Genomic DNA, 26,703 nt, shown 5'->3' with positions numbered 1-26,703 from the left:
TCCTTCAACTGGATTCCAGATATCAGAGTACACTACCTACGTACAAACTACCTAACATTTTTTTGAGTACTCATTTTATCCTTGAAACTCTTCTAAACGCATTTCATGTATTATCTCATTTAATCCTTGTAAGATAGGTATTATTCCTATTTTTCAGCAGAGGAAACCAAGGTACAGAGAGATTAAGCAATTAACCCTAGGTCAAACAGCTAAGTGGCAGAGCCAAGCTTATGGACTCAAGGGATCTAATGCCAAGGCCTATGCTCTTAAACACTTTGCTCTGCTGCTTCTTATAATAATAACTACCACTTATTGGACACTTGAATATATCCCATATATCCTTTATGCACATTATCTCATTTACTATTCCCAACAACCACAGGAAGAGTATTTGTATATACATATATGTATATGAATGCATGCAGATAGAGAAGTAGGTATGTGTATATGTGTATTTGTGTGTGTGAATGAGTCTACCTTCTATCCCATCACTGTAAAACACTTGACAAATCTCTCAACCCTTGAAAGAAAGCCATCTTAGATACTCCATGATCAATCATATTAAGTACTCACACAAAAAGTACATTATGTATCATCCTTCTCATATTTCCATTAGGTATTTCGATTGAATCTTCGTTTTGAGAAGAACAGAACTCATTTATTCTCATGTTCTTGTTCTTTTTTTCATTTTAATATGAGATATAACAGCACCAAAGAACCTTCTACAATATCTTGAAAGACAGAGTGTTAGAACTATCATTGAATTTATAAAAGTTCAGAGGAAAGTCTCCAATGCACAGTAGCGGCCAAGTTTTTCAAATGTGTATGCACCATCCACCTAGTATCATAAGACTCCATCACGTATCCTGGTTATTGACAGAGCCAAGAAGATTTGCCTTCTCCTCCTCACCTATCCAAGTGTGTGATTTATCTCTGTGGATTGTGACAAGCCAACCAGCACTGGGCATCAAGTTCTTGCCTTCGCCTTCTCATTTTCCAGAGGAAGAGTGCAACACAGAAGTTACATGCCCCATTCAGGCACGCAGCCCATCCTGAATCTGGATTTATGCCTTCTCTTCATCTAGGAAAGGCGTTTCACCTAATCGAGTGACCTCTAGTTCTCAGGGTCAATGAAGTGGCCTAATTTCATGCTTCCCAAATGTAAATGTGCATATAAATCACCTGGGGAATCCTGTTAAAAAGCAGGTTCTGATTCAGTAGGTGGGGAGACCTGAGATTCTGCATTTCTAACAATCTCCCAGGTGTTGACGACCACGCTACTGGACAGTAGACTGCACCTAGAACAGCAAGGGTCTAGTTAATAGACATGCCAAAAAAAGACATGTTTGAATTTTTGAAAGGTTCATCCTGGGTTCAAATACAGAGTGAGCTATAAAATTTTCCATCATCTTCATGCGGCATTAAAAACTCTAGACAATCCTTAGAAATATCTATTCACTTTTTAAGCCTTCAGACTCCACAGGGTTATCTCACTCCAAGGGAGGAAGATCATTATTCCATACATAAAGTTAAAGGCATCCTTTCTGTCACTTAGCCACATGTTCTTTTGTGTCCATTTATCCAAAAAGTAAGCAACTACTAATTTCAAATTCTCCAAAATGTGAATCCTTGACATAAATGTGTTTAATACTCAGTAAGTCTCTCTAACTCAGACTACTTTGAATGCAAGGGTTGGTACCACTGTGTAAATAAGTCACTATTTTACTGTATAGTTTAATGAACCAAGTACGTGCAGTACAAATTCCCTGCAGGAAATGCTTTAATGTTGAAGAACAACTTGTGATCAGCATATCAATAGGAATAAACAAACAGTAGTTTTAAGATATCTGAGAGTACTTAAGGACAGAGGCTTTTCAACAAACTTCTTAAACTTCTGTTTATACTCTTAAATTACTTAGTAAATTCTTTCTTCTAGGGCACTTTAAAAGGTCAAGTTCAGCCCAGGTCTCCTCTCTGAAAATTAATAATGTTTTAATGTACTCAGAAATGCAGAAGTGGTGTCAAGGTTACTTGACTGACTCAAGCCAAAGAACATTCTAGAATAGCAACATATTTTGGCTACGTTTCTACCTTTAAGCCATCTATCCTCTTAAGTGGGATATTTTAAAGAACATTTATTTCGAAATATTGGCAGAATTACTAGGTCACTGTGAACAGCCAGATAACTCTCTTCTACCTTTTTTAAATGGTCAGATGGGAAAAATAAAGCATGTAAACAATGCTGCAGGAAAAATGACTGGCCAGTGTGTCTCCTACTTTAAAACGGATCCTCAGAACTAGAGACTATAGTTCTCAGTTAAACTAGACATTTTTAAATTAAAGGTTAGATCACTGAGCCCTTGAGTTGGTCAGTGAGACCCACCACGCTGTCATTATTCCAGTGAATTACATCTGCTTAAGTCTTGGGTGTTAGAAGGTTGTAGGTGGGTTCAACTCCAGGTTGTGCCACTTATTGTCAGTGTGTCCTAGGGCAACTCGAACTTTCCAAGGTTCAGACTCTTCATCTGTAGAGCGGGGATAATAAGGAGTAAGTGTCTACCTCATGACGTTGTGGAATGGAGCCTTTCCTGTAATGGACATAAGTACTATATGCATACACTAGACATAGGCGTTTACAAACCAGTACTGCTTCTACTGTTAGCAGAACAAGGGCGGCCCTTGAGGTTGAAAGAGACACATGAACCACAAGACAAGAACTGCTGCCTATAAAGCACATATTAAATCTATCGAGCTCCCGACCACAAGACAGGACCCAAGGTGAAAAAGATAGAGACTGCTCTTTAACCAACTACCAAAAGCGATCTGAACACTTCTTAACCTCTAAGGTTCAAGTCTAGAAAGAGAGTAACATTCTTCTTCCCCAACGTGACCTTCGACAGCATGGTAATCGACAAGGCCCCGGGAGGCGGAGGGAGGGTGGGGGCAGGCGAGTTTTGCCTGTAAGCCAGCTCTTAGCCTTTGGGCGTTTCATTGGGATGCCCTTCATGTGAACAAAGTTGCTATTTGTTATTTCTTACAACTCTTGTTCTGGAGGATTTTTTGTAAATATCCTCCACCCTCCAAATCCCCTAAAAAGTGTATGGTAGTATAAAGTGCCATTATTCTAACAAAATCAGCTTTTCAGGCCACATTTATTTTAGGGTGACACTGCACCACCAGGAGAATTGTCCTCAACTGCTACCTCTTCTTAGAGAGAAATCCAATTCCAATAAAGCACAGAACTCAGTCAACACCAAATGGATATATATATACCCTGTATATCCACTCTTTTTCTTTTTTTTCTTTTTTACTAATATTCAACACTAGTCATTTAATTGCTTCTACTCTAACCCAAAACACTGACTGTGAAGCGGGGATTTTCTCCCCCCAGTGTATTTTGGAAACAGACAAGACACCAGCCACAGAGTAGTTGACTTCATGTGCCCACAAACTCACAGCACCTGGGCTGTTCAGCCCCTTAAGCTGTGTTCCTGGAGGAAATCTGGAAAGAAAACCTTTCAGCTTTAACCAGGACCATGGAGAGCCAAAGGGCAGCTCTTAGCAGAGCTTTGTGGGCACAAGACTAAAAGCCTAGGAGTTCTGCGTGTCACACCCTCGGGCTTCCTGAGAAGCAAGATCCTGAGCAAGACACTGAAACTCTGGATGTTCAAGTTCTCAAGGAGCAAATGGGTATCATACTCCCAACTAATCTCTGGATTTGATTGTCAGAATTACAACATAGTGACTACAGACTTCGAAATGCAAAGATGCTCCCTAGAGACTGATGCACAGAATAAGAAGTCCCCCCTCATCTCCCATCCTGCTGTAGACCATGAAAGCTGGGTTAGCTCCAGGGCTGGGCATCAAGCATCTCCTCCTTTCAGCACTCACAGGGGGCTTATTCACATAGGGCGGGGAACAGTTTTAGTGATTAGCTACAGTAACAGATTTCTTCAGGGAATGAAAGGTTTTGAAAGTTCTGAAGTATCTCTCAAAGCACATAAGTGGGTACAAAATGGTAGAACTAAACGTACTAAACACTTAGGTAACAAAACATTCCTTTTCTCCTGCTGAATTCACCGGAAGGGTTAGCTGGGGGAAATCAGAATCTGCTTTATTTGAAACTCCTTTTAAGAGAATATACAATCAACTCTGCCTCTCTCCAAAGAAAAGGACACACTCTCCTGTGTTTTCACTATCTTAGATTGTTTTGACACATAGAGAGATAAATTTGGGTAAAATTTGCCATTGAAGCATCTAATAATAGCCTTTAGAGGGACCACTAGTATTCTTGGGTTGTAGATAGTACATATCTAAAATCTGTAGGAAAAAAATGAATAGTGTGGTCCTTAATGGAAACAGAAATGGAGAGTCTTTACACAGGTATTCACAACTCGGATTCATGATAAATTGTCCAATAAATAGTTTGTATCCTGATACTGTCGCGGGGTCACTCTCAACTACATTACCCAGAAATTCTTTCTTTTCATCCTCTGTTTCATTGTCCTTCCCTACCCTCAACCCTAAACACACAAACCTAGGCCCCCCTAGAGGGAGAAAGAGAAAAGCAAAAAGTAAGCAATTTGCCACAGTGCCACACACCAGGTTGCAAGTACTGAGAAAAGTACAGATTATGCACCTGGCAAATATTTGCATGGTCTCCAGAGCAGTCAGATCCATCCATTTGCTCACAAAAGTACACAACTGCAGCCGAGAGAATAAATCAATTCAATTCGACAAACATTTATCAACCTCCAGTCTGACTGCTGAGTCTTTCCGAAAAAAAATCATGCACCTGGCTATTGGAGCTGATTTTTGAGGAAGTCTAGAAATATGCTATTTCCTCCCCTCGCCCACCAAAAGCAAATAATGAGAAAAGAAGCAACCAATTCCTTCAAATGATCAGCACAGCAGCATTTCACATTGTAAAACGTAACTAGTCCAAGGCTTCCCAGTTCCTTTTTGTAGATGGAAAAGAATTCCGTTCTTACCTTTCTAGGGAAATAGCCATTTTGTTTGCTACATAAAAATATAGTGTCTCCACTTACTAAGAAATCAGTGATTAATTACCTAGCCATCAATCACCCTTCAGTATTTTGGCTATAAGGAGTAGAACTACATATTCAAACAAGTTAGGGCATCACTGCTTTATATCATAAATTCAGACTTACTGGGGATCTGTTTACAATGAATTCTAAACCTGCAATGCAGGAGCAGGGCAAAACCAATCCCTGCCAAACATTTAAGGAGATTTCCTGGGAAATTTCTGAGTGGAGCTAAGAGAATTTAGGCCACTTGACCACAAGTCAGGCTCTATCACCTACTTGGTGACCTCAGGAAAGTCATTTATAAACTCTCAGACCACAGGTTCTTCCTCTTTAAAACAGGGATCCTTGTACCTCCTCTGTCTCACTGGTGAGGTTATTGTGATGGTCAAATGCAATGATGAATATGAATGTTTTATGAAAACTGTTACAATCATCAACATCAATGTCTAACTCCACGGTCCCAAAGACATGATAAAAGAGAACCTAAGAAAACTCATGTCTGTTACCATGTCTGTTACCAAGAGTATGCTGCAGAGTCTTTACAAGTTCAAATGAGCTGTCGTCGCCCCCTGGAGATTAGTAACAAGGACAGATTAGAATCATGCCATGAAACCAGTTTTATTTTATTATTTTTGTGTGTGTGTCAGGAAGATCAGCCCTGAGCTAACACTCGATGCCAATCCTCCTCTTTTTGCTGAGGAAGACTGGCCCTGGGCTAACATCCGTGCCCATCTTCCTCTACGTTATATGGGACGCCACTACAGCATGGCTTGACAAGCGGTGTGTTGGTGCGGGCCTGGGATCCGAACCTCCGAACCCCCGGCTGTGGAAGGGCAGAGCAGGCACTTAACCGCTGTGCTACCAGGCGGGCCCCCATGAAAGCAGTTTTAGAAAGGAGGAAAAATATTTTTCTTTAGCCTATTTTTTTGTTATATTGGTGGACACTTTTTATTTAACTTAGTATTTAGCTGCTATTGGCTATTAAGTATCACATTTAATGTCAGTCTCCTTGATTAATATACTTAAACCATTGACATTAAGCAAAACAACACATATTCCCCTGAGATAGGGTATTCCAAACTAGCCAAAGGTAGGAGTGCTGTACTTTTTTTTTTTAAAGTTGATATTTTTAACCATCTACTCTGTGTTGGCACCAGAGAAACAGTCAGGTAATGTCCCAGACCTCAAGGAGCTCCGAGTTTAGAGTGGAAACAGCCAGACAGAACATGACAAAACAGCAATGTCAGCACAACGAGAAGAGGTCAGCTGTGTGCCCGAGTGTGGAGAAGGGGTTGCTGCTTGAGCCAAGAATTAAGGACGCAGGGCTGCTAGCACGAATAAACAGAAACTGTCTGCTGTGTGCACAAATGCCAAGTAATGTGGTACCTCTGAAGCACACAGTGAGTAAGGATGGGCCAAAGATGAGGCTGGAGGGGGAGGCAGGGGTCATGTCGTGAGACCAGGGACTGGGGGACATAGAATCTGAGTGTGGGGCTGCTCTGTGGATACATGCAGGGAGGGGAGTATCAGGGAAGTGATTCATTGGCAAAGAGACGGCTGCATGAGGGAGACCCCAGCTAACCTCCATCTACGACATTCTGCTGTTGTATGAAATACTGAAGTTTCCTATGAAAAAAACATGTCCTGCTAAAAAAACAGTTGGTACATTTCAAGGTAAAGGAGAATCTCATTTATAAAATTGTAATAAAAATAACCACAGTCCAGAACATTTTAATAGAGAAAACATTAACAACACTCTTTTAGGATTCAAGAAAAATGCTTGCACACTTGTTATTGACCTCCACCTCTACTTCTACCTCTACCTGAGAAGGATCATTTTATTTAGATATAAACAGGGTAGAAAAATCAAGGGCTTCAGCCAGCTTTAGCTTCCTAGAACAGATGCAGCCCTGCAGGGGCTGGGTGCTCAGTCACCTGGAGGATAAAGTGGGCTGTCGGTGAGCCATCTTGAAGAATGCCAACCCATGGACAGACAGATGTGCAGGACCATTCCAGATTTGATGGTGAGCCAGTGTTGCAAGAAACTATCCAGGAAACCTTCACGTCTATAATTAAGTCTACTGGGAATATTTTTTAAAAGAAAGACCCGGAGCTAGTTAGAGGAGGAGGGTGGGAAATGGGGACTTATTGTTTAATGGGTACAGAGTTTCAGTTTGGGATGATGAAAAAGTTCTGCAGATGGACGGTGGTGATGGCTACACAACAACGTGACTGTACTTAAAGCCACTGAACTGTATTCATGGATGTGTATTTTACCACAATGAGAGAGAGAGGCAAAATGAAAAAGTAATAAGATTTCTAGTAAATGCAGCTAGGAGCTTCACACTGCCTTCCTGAATGTGACGCACAGACCAAAACTGCATTTCTTAAGAAATACTTTAAAGAAAAGCATCAACTGGAACATGTTAGTGGCCTGCCAAAGACGCAATGTCCCACTGGCCTATATTATGTAATTATGGGCAAGTTTTCTAAAACAAAAATTTTCTCTCCCTAAAGGAGAACAAGCTCTTCACATGATTTACTTCATAACTCTTCCCTGCAGTCTAGAAAGATGATATTATTATCATCATTATTATTATGGTAGCTATTTTGTATTTATTAAGAGTTTTCAGTAAGCCAGCTGCTATCCTTTCTTCCTTTGTCATAGATGGGAACAAAACAGACACAGAAATTCTGTGCATTGCCTTGGAAAGTCAGCAACAGGACCACGATCAGAAGCAATGCCCAAGGCTACAATCCTTGGCAGAAGAGGCTGTATTTGGCCCTATTTGGAGGCCCTGGCAACGCTTCGTTCCTTCAATCCAGACCCTCACCAACAAGCAAGGCTCCTACTTAGTAGTGAGTATGTATTTGCTGGTCAACAACACATATTTATTTTTGCACATGCAAAATATCCAAGTGGATTTAATAAAATTCCATTTAAGTTTGGACTACAGAGATAAGAAATTCAATCTCAGGGCCCCAATTATTAGTTATTCTTCTTAAAGAGTCTCAAATGTTTCCCATGTACAAACTGGTTAAAACTGTACATGGCTCTATAAACCCTGCCAGTAATCCTGGCAGAGTTTCATTTTACAGGTTACCAATAACCCTAAAATAATGGTAATTACGTAGTAACTATTGATTGTTTAATTACTTAAACTGCCTTATAATCACCAAGCCATTAAGGGTGTTATGAGATCTAAAAACTACAAGTCACCAGGGTGTTGTGCATCAAGTTATTTGGCAATTCACTGATATGAGATGGAACGCAACTATTTTGAACAAAAGGAATCTAAATATTGCAAATGAAAGGTGGGCACACAAGTGCCAAGCAAATAATAGATGCTTATTACAAAGGCTGATGCTGAATAAATGAATAAACGAGGTAAACCAAACCTCAAAGGCAAAGACATTCTAATACCACCTGAGAGGCAATAGCTTAGCTCATTGGCTCTCAATTCTGGCTGTGCATTAGAAGCATCTGGGAAGTTCTGGAAACCAATTTTACCCAGACTAACTAAAACCAAATCTCTAGAGAAGGGCCCAGATAGCTATAGCTTTTCAAAGCTATCCAGATGATGTCTATAAACAGTGAGGGCTGAGAACCACTGTTAATAACAAGAGTTCCTGCATAGTGCCCTGCAGCAAGTTTTGGTAGCAACTCTGGAGGTTCCACCACCTAGCAGAGAAAGCGACCCTTCCGTATGACATCTGGCACATAGGCACTCATGAAGGTCTTCCCTCTGTGCTCACATGGCAACCATCTAATTCATTACACCTCACAGATCATAGCATGAGGCAGCATGGTCTTGAGCCAATTCAGACGCAAACATCACAGGGATCTATGAGGATGAAAAGCTCATCAGGCCAACATATTGCAAGGGTAAATGATTCTCCTACTTATTGAGGAGCAGGACTAAAATTGTTACCTGTAATTCTGGTCAACTGCAATTAAAGGTCACTCTGAGACTAAACAGCAATAATAATAACTAGATAATCCTAAAGTCTTAGCTACAGTCAAATGAGCCTATGACCAAGAACAAAGCTTTGCAAGTGCTATAGCATCTTAGAGACGTTTTGTAAATGTCTATTTGATGTTAAAAATCACAGTTTCTGCACTCCTAGAAAAATAGTGCTGAGGTATTCTGGCAGTTACAAAAAAATTTTTAATGGAATGAAACCCACTAGTATCCTTAACCATATCACTAATTTATTTTAACAGATAAAATGTGTTACTATAAACAATAAAAAAAAAAAAACTTTTTAAAGGTGATCAATATATCAGACCTGGCCCAAGAGCCTGGTTTATAAGGAAACAAGCAAGAAAGCCCTGCAGCCGTGTTTTACGTTAAATGCCCCGATCCAAACGGATAGGACGACAAGGAGGCCGCAGCAATGGAGAGATGGGCATTCAGCCATGGTACAGGGACATAAGCCATCCTGATTATCTGTGTTCTGGGGAATAGTTCCAAGAGGCATGAAAGGGGGAGGGGAAGGAAAGGGGAGATTCCGCAGTTAAATAAATTGAGGAAATACAGGGTAAAACAAAGTAATGCAAATGCAAATGTTCAAGAGGAAGGGATAGTTGGTAGTGCTATGAAACTTCTTTAGTCACTCTGCTCTTTTTTCACAGAGCTCATCTTGGGGTTCCCCTGAACAACTTCGGGAAATGTGATTAACAAGCTAACAAATGTCAATGAGGCGAAGGCAATGCCAGAGAGACCTCCACTCAATCCAATGACACTTGTTTGCCCGAAGATGGCAAAACAGGAAACAGAAGGGGTGTGAAATGAATCTGTAGCTGCAGTCAGGCTACCCAGAGGGGAATATCATTTGCCTGGTGACACAAAGCATAATGAGCATAAGGATGAAGAAGAGAGAGAACAGCAGAGGAATAAACTTCCCTAAATCCTGGTATACAGGACTTGGCCACCCACCTTGTAAAGAATGGCAAGAGCAATAATCAAACATTAAGTGTACACAGCAGTTCAAATTTAACAAAATACCTTCATAGTTCTTAATTCGTTTCAACCTCACAGTAACTGATGGAGTATAACAGGAAAGATATTTTTATTCTCATTTTACAGATGAGCAAAACTGAAGCTCTACACAGTTATGCGCCAAGCTCAAAGCCACAGCAAATCAGAGGCAGAACCACAATCATTAAGACAGGTCCTCAACTCCTAAGTGAGGTCCTCACTACCCCACACCCCCTACAAATCTCACAATAAAGGCTCTCGGCTTAGATCCTCTACTACGTGAAGAGGAAATACTGTTGATTCTCCCCCCAAATTTGTAAAATATATAATTATTTAAAAATCACTCTCTTGGGGCCGGCCCCATGGCTTAGTGGTTAAGTGCGTGCGCTCCGCTGCTGGCGGCCCGGGTTCGGATCCCGGGCACTCACCGAGGCACCGCTTCTCTGGCCATGCTGAGGCCGCGTCCCACATACAGCAACTAGAAGGATGTGCAGCTATGACATACAACTATCTACTGGGGCTTTGGGGGAAAAAATAAATAAATAAAATTATAAAAAAAAAAAAAAAAAAATCACTCTCATCTGACAAAAGTTCCAGCGTGCTACAATCAGTTCTTGTTATTTCCTCTAATAATCTACCTTCTCTTTACAAGTTATTGAGAAATTGGCCTTTTTTTTAAACACTAAAGATGACTATAGAATCCAAATGGTAATTATATCACCAAATTCCAAATAAGTATTGAGAATTGGATTTAATGTAAATAATGCAATTCTGAGCATTCATAAATACTAAGAAATCAAAGGTAGAAGGTGAAGCACAAAGATAAGTGTATTTCTGACTTCATCTTCTATGAATGTTTCTTTCAGATCATAAAATCTTCTACAAAGACAAGACCACGGAAAGAACTGGTAAGCTAGGCTCCCAGTGGCACATGTGTCTGGGAAGAAGAAAAGGTTCTGAGTGCCTGAGTGTGTCAGGCACTGGGCTCAGGGCTTCTGCATACATTACACTTGAGTTTTCATAACAACCCTATGCTGTACTATTAACAATAGATGAAGAAATCCGACTCGGAGAATAAGCTAGCTATCTTCACACAACTAGAATGAGGCAGAACCAGACTGGGAATCCAGCTCAGTCCTGCTCGAGTCCTTTTTACTACACTCCTTTCCACTTATGAACATGCTAAATTACACTCCAAGATGTGCAAATCCAAGGCCTCTAGGTTTTTTCCAAATCCTCCTCCTACAGTCCATTCAGGTCCCCACTCTGCCTGGACGGCACTAATGGCTCCATATTCTACACTCCCACTGTCTCTGTTCGTACCTCAATTTTAAGAGTTTTGCTATTTTGTCTTATCCTTAAAGAAGTGGTTCTCAACTTGGAACAATTTTGCCCCCCAGGAGACATTTTTGCTTGCTGTGACTTGGGGAGTGCTACTGGTATCTCATGGGTAGAGGCCAGGGATGCTGCTAAACATCCTATAATGCACAGGAGAGCCCCCCACAACAGTTATCTGACCCAAAATGTCAATAGTGCTGAGGTTAAGAAACCCTGCCTTGGAGTGATAATGTGGTTTAATAAATATGCTTTAATTTCCTCCCCTATAAAATCATGAGGAGTAACAAGACAACATATATGAAAACCTTTAGCACACAGAAGGCACTCAGAGTCTTGATTAGATAATCTGATTGCACACTACGTAGAGTAGGAACCACCTCAGTAGACTCTGCATTCTTCCCACACAAAGCACAGGGCTTTTTTCATTGGCACTCAACAAATGTGAAAGAATGTATTCTTTATATTGGAAAATCTTGATTAAAGAAACAAATACCACCATTATCAAGAAACACAACATTCTCCCACACTCACTCCTCATCAAACAAGAAGTGAATAGTACAATTCATGATTCATTAGAACAGACTGTGAAAAGCTACATTGCACCCTGAGTGTCACAGAATCACCTTCATCTCAAGACAATTAATAACCTTACTATTAAAATTTTTTATTTTATTTTAACAGAAGGTTAATTAAGAGATCATAATGTATAGATTTGAGGAAATCTCATGCAACAGGCTTATATTCTTTGTGTAGAAGGTCATTTTTGACCCCATCGATTCTCAGGTCTTGAGCTGAATTATTCAGGAACAACCTTAAACTGTAATCACAAGCACATCAAGTGAAAACACTGAAAGTCAAATCTCTGAATGAGTACGTCAAACTGGTTGACATCACATCTCAGCTCAAGATCTTTACGTTTTTCACTTTTCTCAGTTTATGCAAGTTTGAGTCAGCATGGAAATCCTAAAGTAGATGATTACAGAAAACATTAGGATTAGCATTCCCTCAAGCTGCCCTACAACAGGATAATCTACAATCATGTTAGCAGCATTTCTGGAGGTGGCCCCAGGGCCCTGGACATCAGAATGAACCCATGTACTTACTAGAAGTGCAGACTCCTGGACTCCACTCCAGACTTACTGAATCAAAATTTCAGAGGTAGGGCCTGGAAATCTACATTTTTAATAATTTCCCAAATATTCATCTTGCACACTAAAGTTTGAGAACTTCTGCCAGAAGTCTCAACCCCAGGAAATTGATTGGCCTTATTTTTCAAATTTCCAGCATGGGTCTTGCTTCTACAGACTATCAACAATTCATTTAACATACAATCCACATCTACCTCCCACCATAAAAAATAGGTAGAGCATTTTGCTGATTACTTTTGTGCAAATATGCATTTTTGAAGTAAACAGACTAATATTTTATGGGAAACGCTGAAAAAACTAGGAACTGGGAACTGGGAAAAAAGAATTATCAAGGAAAACAGCTCAATTCTGGGCCCCACAACAGTCAACCCATCTCCTATGCGTCAGACTGGGGATACAGTGATAACTGGACAGATGAGGTCCCTACTCTTATTTTTCCTTTTTCATGCATTTAAATGGTTTAATATACATAAACAAAGAAGTAAGATAATTTCAGACGGTGGCAGTGCCATGAAGACAATAAAACAGGTTGATTTATGAAAGAGAAAGTCTACAGGGGAGGGAGGCAGAGGCAATGGCTGGCTGTATTAGATACAGGGATGAAAAGTGGCTTCCTTAAGGAGGTAACATTTGAGCTGAGACCTAAAGGAGAAGGAGCCAGTCATGAGAGGGTTGGGGGAAAAGTGTTCTAGGCAGAGGGAACTGTCACTATAAAGACGGTGAGGTGAGAACAAGGTTCTCATGAAATTATTACAGGAATTAAATCAGAAATAAGATAATATACACAAAATGTTTTACAAAATAGAAAACTATTTTAAAATATAAAGTATTATTTTTAGCAATATATTAGAATAGTTTCAAGACAGAAGCTGGGCAATGAAGGCCCTCAGGTCTACGTCATATGAAGAATTACTTAAGCAACCAAAGCTATGCTATATCGTCTGGAGAATAAAAGACACAAGTATGTATTAGGGGGAGAAGTCTTCTTCAAATATCTGAAGGACTATGTTCTTGTGGAAGAAGATTTAATTTACTTTTTTAAATAGCTCTAAGGGTTTGGAATGGTCTTGAAATGGTAAACATTTTAGAAAGGCAGAATCTCAGCTCAACATGATAACGAATATTTAAAGAGAGTTGCAGGAAAATGGACTGACTAGGAGGTAATAAGATCCATGTGACCGGAGGTGATCAAGGATGGGCTGAACAACAGGCGGCAGAGGAATGACTGGACTAGATGACATATGAGGACCCTTGTGCCCTTTGAAAACACACACACACTCACTCCTTCACAGTGCTCTCTCTCACGAGCTCTGTAACACGAAGATGGCCTCTTTACTTCACATTTTACAGGCTTACTGAGGTTTCAAGAGAAACCTGAAAGATACTGAGGAATCGACCATATTCCCAATTCACATTGTCACACTGGGATAAAGTATGTCTCCATCCCTGTAATAACCAATATATATTTGAAAAGAGCAAATTAAGAAAGAAGATAGACTAACATGCATTTGAAATCTGTGGCTAAGATTTAGTGGTGTTTAAGCAGTGAGCATTAAGCAATTATTTTGACTTATTAAAATAATTACTCTATTTTAACAAAACCATGTCTGTATTCCATTAGGTTCCTAATAGGTGGCATGCTGATAAACAGCCAAAATCTTTAGCAGACAGGTATGTGGCCTTTTGTTGGTTTGTTTTTTAATGGGAGCCCTGGGCTCAGGAAGATGGTTTCCTCATTAAAAGCCCTGAGAGAGAATCACAACTCTTTATTATTTATGTATTCTGTCCAGTAAATAAAGTAAAAAACAGATACTGAATTACCACTTGACCACCTAGGACCAAAATGCTAAAGATAAACAAATCTAGCCTTCCAAGGACAGACAGACCAAACTAAACTTGGGAGTAAGAGTAGAAGCAAATTTGAAAAGCTAAACGTTACTAAATGACCTTTATATAACATATTTATATTTCCACATCCAGATATATGTGGCTATATGCTGATATACTTCAGGACATATTCTCTTAATGTCTACATATACTTTTTGTTTATTCTATTAAGCATGTTTCTTAAAAACTACTTGTAAATAAAATTATATTATGACTCTTTTAAAACAACTTACAAAAGGACACTTATGATGAATCTTTCCATAAAATAAAGATTATGTCCATATACTTGTTCATAAAAGTACTCCCCATTTTATGAAATCCAGGCACACCAAAAGCTGGACTTACAAAAAATTAAAATCAAAGGCTTAATACTTAATGTAAAGAAAGTATTTATCATAGAATTTTTTTGTATAGATATCTCTTTCTAGGTCTATAAAGTATATTTGTTAAAGTATATATAGTTACATATATATATATATATATACATAAAGTATAGAAAGTTATATCTGAGTTCAAATTTTGCTATTTTATTAAACTTTAATCCCTCACGACTCAGGGCAATGGCAGAACTGGATTAGTGACTCAGGGAACCCAAGTGTCCCTGTTCACGAGGTGTGCAACTTAATATCAGCTGGTTGCCTAGAAACTGAACCCTTAACCGGGTAAGGAATTTCAATTCTTTAGATAAAGCATTACAAGTCTCCAGAATATTTCTAACGATATTCTCATTTGACTAATGCACAGAAAAGCTGTGATGCCACAAAACAATACACAGGCTGGTAAAAGACACTAAGTCTCCTGTCCCAAAGTCCAATGTGTTCCCCATGACTATTCTTTGCAGAGTCGTCCCTCAGCTTGAGAGAGGCCAACGTTTTGTATCAACCACTAAGAAAATGGCACCCTTTAGAATAATAATGTTAACAGTGTAGTTAGTAAATATCTTTCCTCTCTAAAAAGATAGGAGACCAGTTGCCATTTGTTTCTTTTTCCTTTTATTAAGGTGACAAGAAATTAGGGATAATTCTGGATTTTCCAAACATCCTCATCCTTAATTGAATCGCTTTGTTATCTTCTCTTGCAAGAATGTAAATCCACCTCTTGGATTAACGGACAAAGTTGTGAATCATCTCCCAAATGTGTATTCCACAGGTGGGAAGCACGGTACAATGGAAAAGCTCTAAGAAATGGCAGCATAAAGCCAACAGGACACTACAGAGTTGTTCCTCCATATTGACAGCAAATCAGAAGTAATTTTCTACCTAAATCAGAGCTGAATTCATTAGGTTCACATTATTTCACAAGTTCAATCCAATTTCTCAAAATGCAATAACACAATCTTCCAACCTAATTATCTTCATTGAAAGTATTTAAAAGCATTTGCTGAGACACATTTCTTTCTTGTGTCAGACAGGATCAGTGTCAAGTGAACAGCTTAGGTAGACTACATTCTGTCTAATAACAGGCAGCTGACATCTTAAGAATAATCATTTCTTGCAAGAGAGAAATATTCCCCTGGGACACCAAAAGGTACCTCCCAATAAATAACAGCTTAAATATGTATCCATTTACAATTGTGCTTTAAAAACCAGATTCTCAAGAACACCATATATATACTTTTGACATTCTGAAGAACTGGAAATACTATAATTTGGATGACTTCTATAGTAATTTTAATCAACTAGGAGAAGTTTAGGGCTCAAAGAAGGAATTTTTAAAAATAGAACAAAAGAGATAATTTGTAATGGAAATGCCATCCCATATCACTACCACTCAGGAAAATGATGGATATTTCCCTAGAAATAATCATGAGGAAACAGTTGGTTTGTTTTGAAGGCATTTATTTCAATAGCTCATTCACTAAAACCCTGAGTTTTAGTCCAAACACAGTTCATTTCCATTTCCTTTTGATAATCAGAAGGGAAATCAACCCACATTTTCAAATGACCATTTTTTTTTAAGATTATTTACTGGGGAAAACATCTTTTAAAAGCACTTTTTGCGTGAATTTGTAGGCAAAAACTAGTAAAAGGACAAGAAGGGCTTCTTATTCCTCAGCTCAATCTAAACTCAAGTTTAACTTTTAATTATTTCCTATCTTGTAAAAGTCATTGCTGCCATTAGGCCTTTGCTTTTTGAGGTAGCCAGTTTTCTCTTAACACTGTTCACTAAACTCATTTAACTCATGTCCTAGGCCAATAACAAATCTACTTTTCCAGCTGCGATACTTTAATGGCTTAAATTTCTGAAGTAAATGGCATCCTTTGCTCCTGTGAAAACCAGTTCTGGCAGTGATTAAGTCACAGAAACTAAGCACTTAAAAGAGCTTCAAATATGCAACATCAGAATTCATGTGTCCACTATAAACATTGTAATATACAATGAAAGGAAATGCCCAAATCCCAGAATCCAGTTTAAGCAATGGGACCACAGATACATTTGAAAAGATGGAGAGTCAATTAACAAGTATATTATTTTGTTTTAAATCTATCATAAAGCATATATGAGGGCCGGCCCTGTGGCTTGGTGGTTAAGTGCGCGCACTGCGATGCTGGTGGCCCGGGTTCGGATCCCGGGTGCGCATCGAGGCACCACTTCTCCGTTCATCCTGAGGCCGAGTCCCGCATGCAGCAACTAGAAGGATGTGCAGCTGCAGCACACAACTATCCACTGGGGCTTTGGGGGGAAAAATAAATAAAATCTTTAAAAAAAAAAAAAAAAAAAAGCATATATGAGCAAAAATAGACAGCACTGTTATTCAGCATTCATGAACCGAAACCACACATAAGCCATGTTCAAACGTAATGAACTTACTTTATAAACTTGTCCATATGTTCCATTTCCAACAAGTTCCACCAATTCAAAGATCCCTGCAGGGTCCTGAAAGAAAATAAACAAACAAAAATTCAAAACAATATTCTAGGCATTGTCTTAATCAAAAGCAAATACTTATTTAAAATAAGCAAATAAAGAACAACTTTAGCTTCGGGGACTCTCATATGTTAATATTAAATACTATTAAAATTTAATGCAGCTGCAGCTATGAAATTAGTTGAAATCCATTTTGTTTCTATTTTACATTTCTATGAGATGTGTTTAAATCAGACAAAAGGAGACACGACTTCCGTGGAAACAATAAAAAAGAATTAATATATTTCCCACTGTCAAATGGAAACACACAGGTCCATAGATAAAATGAAAGATTCATCATCCTGAGAGGGTTCTAATTTTTAAGATCTTTCTCTTTGAAATTTCTGAGCTGCTCATTGTGTTCCACACTGGCAATTAAGAAAGGGGTGTTCCTGTACTGGGGAGCCATCTTACCTAAGGTAGTCAACAGTTTCCCAAAGAAAACAGAATCAACAGAACTACCTCTCCCAGAATGCTTTTCTTTGGATTTGGCTCCCCTCTCTACACTGCTGCCTCTCCAGTACCTGCAGAGTACCCGCAGGACTTAGAATACCAACTAAATTGGAGAATTACGCAAGTTCTCACCACCAAACAGGTGTCTGCCAACCCTCAGAGTCAGCTAAATGTTAGAGTGCCCAATAAATGCCCAATAATTACTGCTATTATCTCCGAATTACCATCCCAAAAAGTTGAAAAGAAAAATCAAAGCCTATAAAATTCAACTCAGAGGCGGAAATGGACCTTGACCTCTACTGATTCCTAACTGGACAGAAATTGTTTCTTTAAAGGCCTAAAACAAGAATCACAAACTTAAATGTCCACAGAGGCCAGGCAAATAAAGTACAAGAGTGAAATATGGGCCAGCTGAGGCCTGGGGTAAATGAAGTCCTGTCTCCTCTAAGGGGCGGGGGCAGGGCTGTTACCAATTGTTGTCATGTCAACCTAGGAGCACATATTGTCAGAGCTAAAGATGTTTTTCAAGAAAAACAGAACATTTTGTTTAATTCGAGATGTCCTAATTTTTAAATGTTACGCACTAACTTTTTAAAAAGGTACTCTGAGGGACAAATGATAAAGGCTGCAACTTCTGATCTAAAAAGCATTTTTACTACCTCTAGTCAACACGTTTCTGAGAGCAGTGCCATATATTATTACGGTGGCTGAGAGGCAGGAGGGGGAAGGCCTGAGCTTTGTTGCAGACAGACCTGGGTTGAATACCAGGTTTGCCTTGACTGGCTGTGCGACGCCAGGAAACCCTGGAGAGCAACAGTTTCCCAGAGAAAACGGAATCAGTTAGTGTCTCAGCAGATAAAATGGGGATGATATCTACCCAGCAGAGCTCTGGTGAAGAGTGACAGCCCAGTACCACGCCTTGCACACAGTCAGCAATCTATAAATATCTAATAGCAGTCATTTTTAAGCTGAGGAATTCCACACCACTAGCAGCATTTAAAGGGAGAAGGGCTGCTTCAGAGCTGCTGTTCATGGTGAAGGAGACAGATGAGTTTGAAGTGACACGTTAGAGTTCTTTAAAGTTACAGTCTTTAGTAAATAAGCCCAAGGAAAGCCCTTTGCTATGTGCCTTCAGATTCCACATACATAGAAAACAGAAAACAAAAAACCAACAGTTGAAGTTCTTAGTCACTGAGAAAGATTGAAATTAGCATTATCCATTGTTACAAAGCCAAAAGGGCAAGAAACCACACTCCAGACTCATGTCCCGACAGATCGAGAAGTCCAGAACGTTCCAAATGGAACCAGGAGACAGGAGAACACGGTAAGGGCCTGGAGCTCTGTCGACCGAGACTCCACAGCTAAAAGACACCATCAAGGCCACCTGGGAGGCCTCAGGATGAGAAAGAAAAATCGTGTTTGTTAAACTACGAGGCCATTAGAGCAGCAGGTTTTATTACAAACGGAATTAGAAAGAAATGAGGAAAAGGGGAAAAAAAAAGCCCACAAATGGCGGCAGCTGCTGTTTGTTTCTAAGCTGTGCCTCTCAGTAGTTTGTTTGCTCAGTGATGTTTCTGCAACAAATTTTGAGAGAGGTTCTACATTTACTTGAAATATGTCGATTGTGTTTTCAACATTCATTTTTCTTGACTACAAAAAATTAACAAAAGACAGGAGATGCAGGACGGTGACTACTAGCTGCCTTAAGGAGCCTGGGAAGCATAAGAAGGTTGGAAGGGGAGGGCAGAAGCAGAAACAGGGTGCAGAGCAGGAACCAGCTTCTACACCCAAGGGTCACTCCACCTCAGAGACCCCGCCTCAGGGCTGGGTTTAATGGGTAGGTCTCAAGAGGAGCTGGGCAGCTGACTTCTAGACTCTTTCCTCTCCTTGACTAGTCCATTAATGGGCATATGGCCTAGCCAACTGGAGCCAGGGGGGCTCAATGGTTAGACTTTCATTCCAGTTGCTGAGAAAGAGGCTCTTCTCACTGCACACACCCAAGGGGCTCAGAAGCAAAGGTCAGAGGGACTACAGAATTTGGTGACCTGCCTTGGGTAGGCACCAAACTGGAAACCATCGAATCAGGAAAAAGACTCTGAGAATCGCTGAGATTTACACACGGGGAGTTAACTGGGGTGTGCCTCGGAATCAACACCAGGGGGGAGTGAAGAAGGACAAGACTGAGCAGAAGGAGAGTTCAACCACAATGCAGTGGAACAAAAACCACATCTGATCCCACAGGAGCTCTGGGGCTGGGATGACTCTTCAAAATTATCCTACTTTGAGGCATGGGGGCCTTTGGACCCCACCTCCATTGACTAGTCATTGCATGTAGGTTGTCCCCAGTCCCCATCCCAGAGGTTATGATCTTGGGTGAAGCAACACTCTTCAGCTGAGGACGATTCCCAAGTGAGAGGCATCACTAGCTGCCTACACTCCCAGCAGGTGGACAATGAGTGCCTCAGTAGTGGAGAGGGGATCTGGGTGACACACTACAGCATCCACTACAGGCATCATGGCTAGAAATCAGTACTAGCTTGGAAGTGGAAGAGAAGTCTATAAACATCTACTTTCTACAGTGTGCTGACAGTAATAAGACAACATGGCATGATTAGAGTCATGGTATTTGCAAGGAGGGGGCTCTCTTAGACCCTAGAAAGCAGAAGGCAGATGTCTTGTTCAGGGACACCTGAACTTAGCACTGACTCTCAGTTTCCCTCTCCCCTACCCCCAATCCAAGTACCTGGAGAGCTGGAAGTCTGTGAATACTCCCTTACACAAATGCATATAATTGTTAGTTACATTCTTATGAAACAGTGATACGACTTGAACATGGTAAGCATTCAGCTGTTGTCTCCACTCTTGCAGGACTCGAAAGCAATTTCTCCCAAGGGTCACCAATAACCTCAATTTCTTATTTGGAACGTCTCTTCTCGGTCCTGTCCTAGTGGTCTTCTTATGAGGCATTTACACTGCTGAGCACCACCACACTTGTTGAAATATATCCCCTCTTTTGTCTTCCATCATACCACTCAGTCTCTCACAGAGATTCTGTTTCTTCTGCCCATACCTTAAAGGTAGGCTGACCCCAAGGTTCCATCCTCTTGTCGTTCACTAAGTGCTGATGTTTTTATCTCTAAACGTCCACCATATCCATCCACTCCACTCCGCTCACACAACAGGTCTCATCATCTCTTGCTGAGACTATTTACTTTCAATCTTTCCTCCTTTCAATCTATCCTTCACACAGATCATTCTAAAATAGGCATTTCTAATTACAACACTCCATACTTCAAAATCCTAGACGCTGTGGTTCAAATTGAAAGTCGAGGTCCTGTCATTCTTAGGCCGGCCTTCATTCCCAGCCTCGTGTTCCATCATTTTGCGCTATAACCAACCATCTCAACCCGCCTGCCATTTCCCTAACACACCACCCTCAGCCGTGTCTTTGTGCCTTGGTTCATGTCTGTGCCAAGATTCTTCCCTCTGCCATTCTCTACCAGGCAAGCCCATCCTTGAAAGCCCAGTTTGTCCCCTCCTCTGTGAAGCCTTTTTCAAATTAGCGCCACCGCCTCGCTGCAGCCGCTGCACACTGCGCATGCTCCATGATAACTGCTTCCACACAGTGCTACCCCCTCTTCCATTTCTCTCCCTTGATGGATTACAAATGCCCTAAGAGCAGGGACTGCAACGTATTTATCTTAGTATTTCCCAGCACTTAGCACAGTGTCCAACATATAACTGCTAGACATAATTATTTACTGAATGAGGCTGATGTCCCACTCCCAATTCTCCATAACATGTGTAGAGGAAGTCACAAAAAATGGGATCAGAATGCAGAGCCAAAGATCTAACAAACTTACGTCATTTCTTTTTCGATCTAGACAAGCCGTCCCAGCCACTTCTCGATCCATCCCCCTTACCCCACTCCCACTTGCACAAAACTGTCGCATGCGCATTAGCTCCTATGGTATTCTCAGCTCTAAAGAAAATCCGTGAAGCCCGTTGGTGTAAGCTGTGCCTCAGGTGCACTGGGAAGACAGGCGGCCAGGACGCGGCCATATGCAATGCACAGGAAGATGCTGTACCTAATAATCATGTTACAAAGACAGGCAAGCTAAGAGACAAGAATCAGCTTAATTTTCCCTCTTGTGTTTGCTTAGCTACTGGTAAAGCCAGGATGGGCAGCATGGAAGAAGGTTACATACACCAAGGAGAAAAGAGCAAATCATTGACATTTACCAAAGTCAGGAATCCCTGTTGGCTACATACGCCTTTATTCAGATCTTAACCTTTGCTGGGAGGCTGAAAAGGAATTTAATTCTACGGTAGAATAATTTACATTATTTCATAATGAAATATAACTACATGTCAAAAGGCAAGCTGTTCCATGAAAGAAAATATAGCTTTTCAGCAAATACTGATAAAGGCAAATTTGGCTAGTCATGATAATAAAAATCACAATAATAGCTAACATTTCGCAAGCACTTAGATGCCAGGCACTATTCTAAGCATTTTCCATGAAAGCTCATTTAATTATCACAACTCTATCAAGTGCTATTATTACCTATATTTTACAGATGAGGAAACTGAGGCACAGGGAGATTAAGCACTTGGTCAAGGTCACACCACCAGTGAACGGCAGAGCCAAGATGGGTGCCCAGCTTGTCAGACTCCAAACCCTGAGCTCTTAACCGCTCACGACTCCATCAGCTTCACGGAATCAGAATTCCTGCCGTTGATTTACCACTTGCTAGCTCTCCACCTTTGGGCAAGTTGCATAACTGCTGTGGGCCTCAGTTTCTTCATCCTTAAAATGGGACAATATTAGCTCCCTCACAGGGTTACTGTGAGGACTGTGAAAGGGTCTGGATGAGCTCAGGGCCTGATACATAATAGGGCTTCAATAAATATTAACCTCCTTCCTTCCTTTTCTTTTTTTCTCTTTGAAAAAGAGTTCACTGAATATACAAGGACTATGCCACAGAAAAATTCAGTCTGTACTTTACATATTTACAACTAATAAAGCCAATAAAAGAAAACCTATTGTTTTTTAACCAATATCACCACCCACTTAGCAAACAGGGTCAGGTATTTATGGACAAAGAGATGTCTCTTTAGGAATCAGTGAGACACTTGGGAAGAAACATTAACTTCTGGGGGCCCCTGGGATGTTGGAATAAATTCTCTGTTCTCTCAGCTGATGAAATTCAGGCGGCGTTGGCAGGCTTGAGCCTGACTTGGCAACAGAGTGGAGAGATTTAAAATCTAGGGGTTAATATTCCCAGTCACTGAGCTGTACTTTAATTCTTCCAGGTCCCCTGAATGATACTGAATTTACCGGAACAGTAAATAGCATCTCTAGACTAAATCCCAAAGATTGAAAAAGGCAAACCTAAATATATAACTAGGATGCCTACTTCCTTATCATCATAAACGACGATACATATTCTTCCCAACCCCTCCCCCCTCTGAAAATGAAATTAAGAGAGGGATTGGGAGGGATCATGAGACTCTAGACACCCCTTCTCCCAAAAGACATAGCCATTCAGTGACAGATCTTTCACTCGAGTTCACCAGCCCTTTGGCAGGTGAAATAGACCCCAACAGAATACAGATGGCTGATCCAGCTCCCAGAATTGCTGCCTACCCCCAGATTCCCCATTGACATCTGACAAATGACTATGCTTACTCTCAACTTATGGGCCTGAAAAAGACCAAAATGTTATTCCTCTTAGAACCATATTTAGCAGCTGTTTTGTTCGGTTTCAGCCCTAACTGACAAGCATATGCTCACAAGAGCAAAACAGAACAAAGAAAACAGAACAGTAGGAGAACTCTCCATATTTATCTTGAGCCTTCAGGCTTTCCAACACCATCGTTCTTCCATAGTAAGAACAGCGCTAGGAAATGCTGTGCTGACGCACCATCCCCGGATCCCAGTCCACGCTGCACGCACAGCGTGGCAGGGTCCCTTGAAGCTCGTTTAACTGACCCGCCCTCCTTCTACTGTAGTGGGGGTCTGAGGAGCCAAAGGTCTCGCCTTCCACAATGGGGTTTATTCAATCCCTGGGTGCTACCCGCACCCACCACACTCACCTACTAGCCAAGGTAGAAGCAGGAGGTACACTGGCCCCTGCCTCCTGGTGCTTCCAGTCTGATGAGGAATAGACATGAGCACATACCTACACGTACACAGGCATTAAATTACAATTAAAGTACAAGAACAAGCGACATGCAGGAAAAGTATAACGTGCTCTGAGAGTATACACCTGGGAGATCTAGAATACAGCCCAGACTTAACTCCATTAACATGGCATGCCAAGCCATGCCAATCAAATGGAACAGATAATTCAAGTAAAAAAATACATAAAATAACAAAGATAAAACACTGATTGCTGAATTTTCTCACTTCATCATCTGTATAGAACAAATTAAACTATGCAGACCTATCAGAGGACTGGTGCAAAAAGGTTAGGGTTCAAGTGGGGATGCTACTCCTTGCTAGTGTGATTTGACCTCTTGTATTCTGTAAAATGGGATAATCCCAACTGGCCTGCCTTCCTCGCAAGGCTGCATCCTGCACCTCCCCAGCTCCACGTGTCCAGTGTCGTCCTTTGGGAAGGGCGGTCCTGAGCACAAGCTGACTCCAGGCCATCGTCAACCCCTTACAGCTGCGCCTGGCTAGATGGTATTGGTGTCCTTTTACCAATACTGGCTCCTGGCAGGGTCAGGACAGTCTCAGCCAAGCCTCAAGGAATGCTGTCCTCAATGCTGGTAGCTTCCAGCCCTCGGGACAAGGAGACCAGAGCCGCCTCCTCCTGTTCAGTTTGCTGTCTGTTTAGCTCCACTACTAAGCAGCCATCGGTAGTGAAACAGCTTCCCACACGCCCGGCACTGCTTGCCTGCTTTGTTTGGGACTCTGCAGCCCCAGCCTGTCATCACCAAGGCAGCCTGTAGAACTAGATTTGAAACCTGCCTCCTCAGATTAATAGCTGTGAGATCTTAAGCTATAATGGTCATTATCACTGTCTTTGGAATAGACAATGGCCTAAATGCTTTATATACGTTTTCATGTCTAATCCTTATAGCAACCATGGGGAGTAGATATTACTAACCCCAATTTTCAGATGATGAAACTAAGTCTTCAAGGAATTAAGTAACTTAGTCCAAGGTTAAACAGTATGTGGTAGAGGCAGCAGCCAAAACCAGACTGTACAGTGGGGATAAAAATACCTCCCATGAAGATTGTTCTGAGGATCGAAACAACATATATAAAGCATTTAGCACAAGTATGGCAGTGCTTAATAAATAAAAGCTACTGTAGTATTGCCATTGCTGCTGGTGTTATTAAAAGTTGTCCAAGGTGACAGCACTGGTCAGTAGTAGAGCCAGGATTCAAATCCAGATTATTTGAAGCCAAGTCCATCATTACTCACTTCTTGACAAATGGCCAATGCTAAAATTAACTTGCTGTTATGGGGATGATGAAGACCCTGTGGTTTAACAATGGAGCCAGAGAAGGGCTGGTGACCTCAAACCAGGCAGATGCAACCAGCCAAGTGGCTGGGAACCCAGAAGTTGAATGTGCCATGGTTGCTCAGTGCCCCTGTCTTCCCATCAGAGCCTGGAGTCCCAGAGACGGAAATCTACTGGCCTCTCAGATTTCCACCCAAAGCTACAATTTCTTTATTTTTTTCTACTTTGACATCAGCTAAGGTGAATACTGATTACTTTAAGTTAACCAATTAATTGGCAGTGAGAGACAGTCTACATTGTAGTGAAGACCACAGACGCGACAGCTAGAAAGCCTGATTCTAATCCCAGCTTCACCATTTACTAGCTACGTGACCTTGAGCATGTTATTCAATCCCTCTGTGCCTCAGTTTCCTCCACTGTCAAATACTGATGATAGTAGCGCCTACTTCATAGGATCATTTGACAAAACAATAAATATATATAACACATTTAAAGCCATGTCTGACATATTATAAGTGCTCAAAAGTGCAAATGATCCTTTATCCTAGAATGCAAACTCCAAGAAGGAATGACTTCTATTGGCTTCGTTCACTGCAGTATCCCTAGTACTTAGATCGGTGACTAGGACATTACAGACACTCAAAAAATATCTGCTGGATGAATCAAGTCCCCATATCACCAGTTTAACCACCGACAGCCACAGTGCAGTAAGATCTCTGACATCTGGAGCAGGGATTTCTGAGATTGTATCAACAAAATCCCTCTCCCCATTTTACAGAAGAGTAAGGTAAGGCCCAGGCAGGTGCTTTATACTCATAAAATCACAAGTTTTTCCAACAAGTGTGTTTAGGAGACTTGTCCAAGGTCTCACCTAGTTAGTGGGAGAGTTAGGTCAAGACCTCAAGTCCTTTGACTTCTAATTTTTCCCTCTGCTCAACAAAATCCTTTGATAAACCAAAGGAATCACTCACTGTCTTTCAAACAGTGGGCCTGGAAGGGAAGGGAGCAGGGAGAGTGGGAGGGTGGAAAGGATGGGTAGGCACTTGTATTCAGTCCTAAATTCCAGGTATTTGAGTTGAGAGGCAAACTGAATTCATGCCCAGAACTGATGTAACAAGACTTATCACACATCGCCAATTTGATATCATTGAGACAGTCAATTCAGTTGCTCACAGGTATATATTAGCATAGGAGATCAATGGAATTTTTCAAAATATTTTTTTTTCAGTTCACAGACTTTGCATATTCATACTCATATTTAGCTCCATTCCAAATTATCTCCTCACAGGAGAAAACAAAGAATTCTACATAAGCTGATCATTGTCCACTGGCTAACACTGGAAAAATGGGCATATAGATTTAAGAACATAAAATTAAAAGGAGAACAACCCAAGAAGGACTTATTAACTTGAACACGTTTCCTGACTTTGGTACACAGGTAGTTTAATCCTCTGTCAATTG

General features: G+C 40.8%; 1 protein-coding gene across 2 annotated transcripts in view; it reads right to left on the bottom strand.

Annotated features, from left to right (window-relative positions):
• TNIK (TRAF2 and NCK interacting kinase) overlaps nt 1-26,703 on the bottom strand; it is a 389,733-nt gene that overhangs the window by 290,576 nt on the left and 72,454 nt on the right. For both annotated transcript variants that reach the window (XM_004424740.3, XM_087440033.1), the window contains exon 2: nt 17,215-17,280. In XM_004424740.3, the coding sequence (XP_004424797.1) occupies nt 17,215-17,280 (66 nt within the window). The remainder of the gene's footprint in view (nt 1-17,214; nt 17,281-26,703) is intronic.

The sequence above is a fragment of the Ceratotherium simum genome, chromosome 15, assembly GCF_057802395.1.
Source record: "Ceratotherium simum simum isolate JZ-2026a chromosome 15, ASM5780239v1, whole genome shotgun sequence".
Lineage (NCBI taxonomy): Eukaryota > Metazoa > Chordata > Mammalia > Perissodactyla > Rhinocerotidae > Ceratotherium > Ceratotherium simum.
Note: the sequence above shows the minus strand (reverse complement) of the source record. Positions and strands in the feature narration are given on the sequence as shown.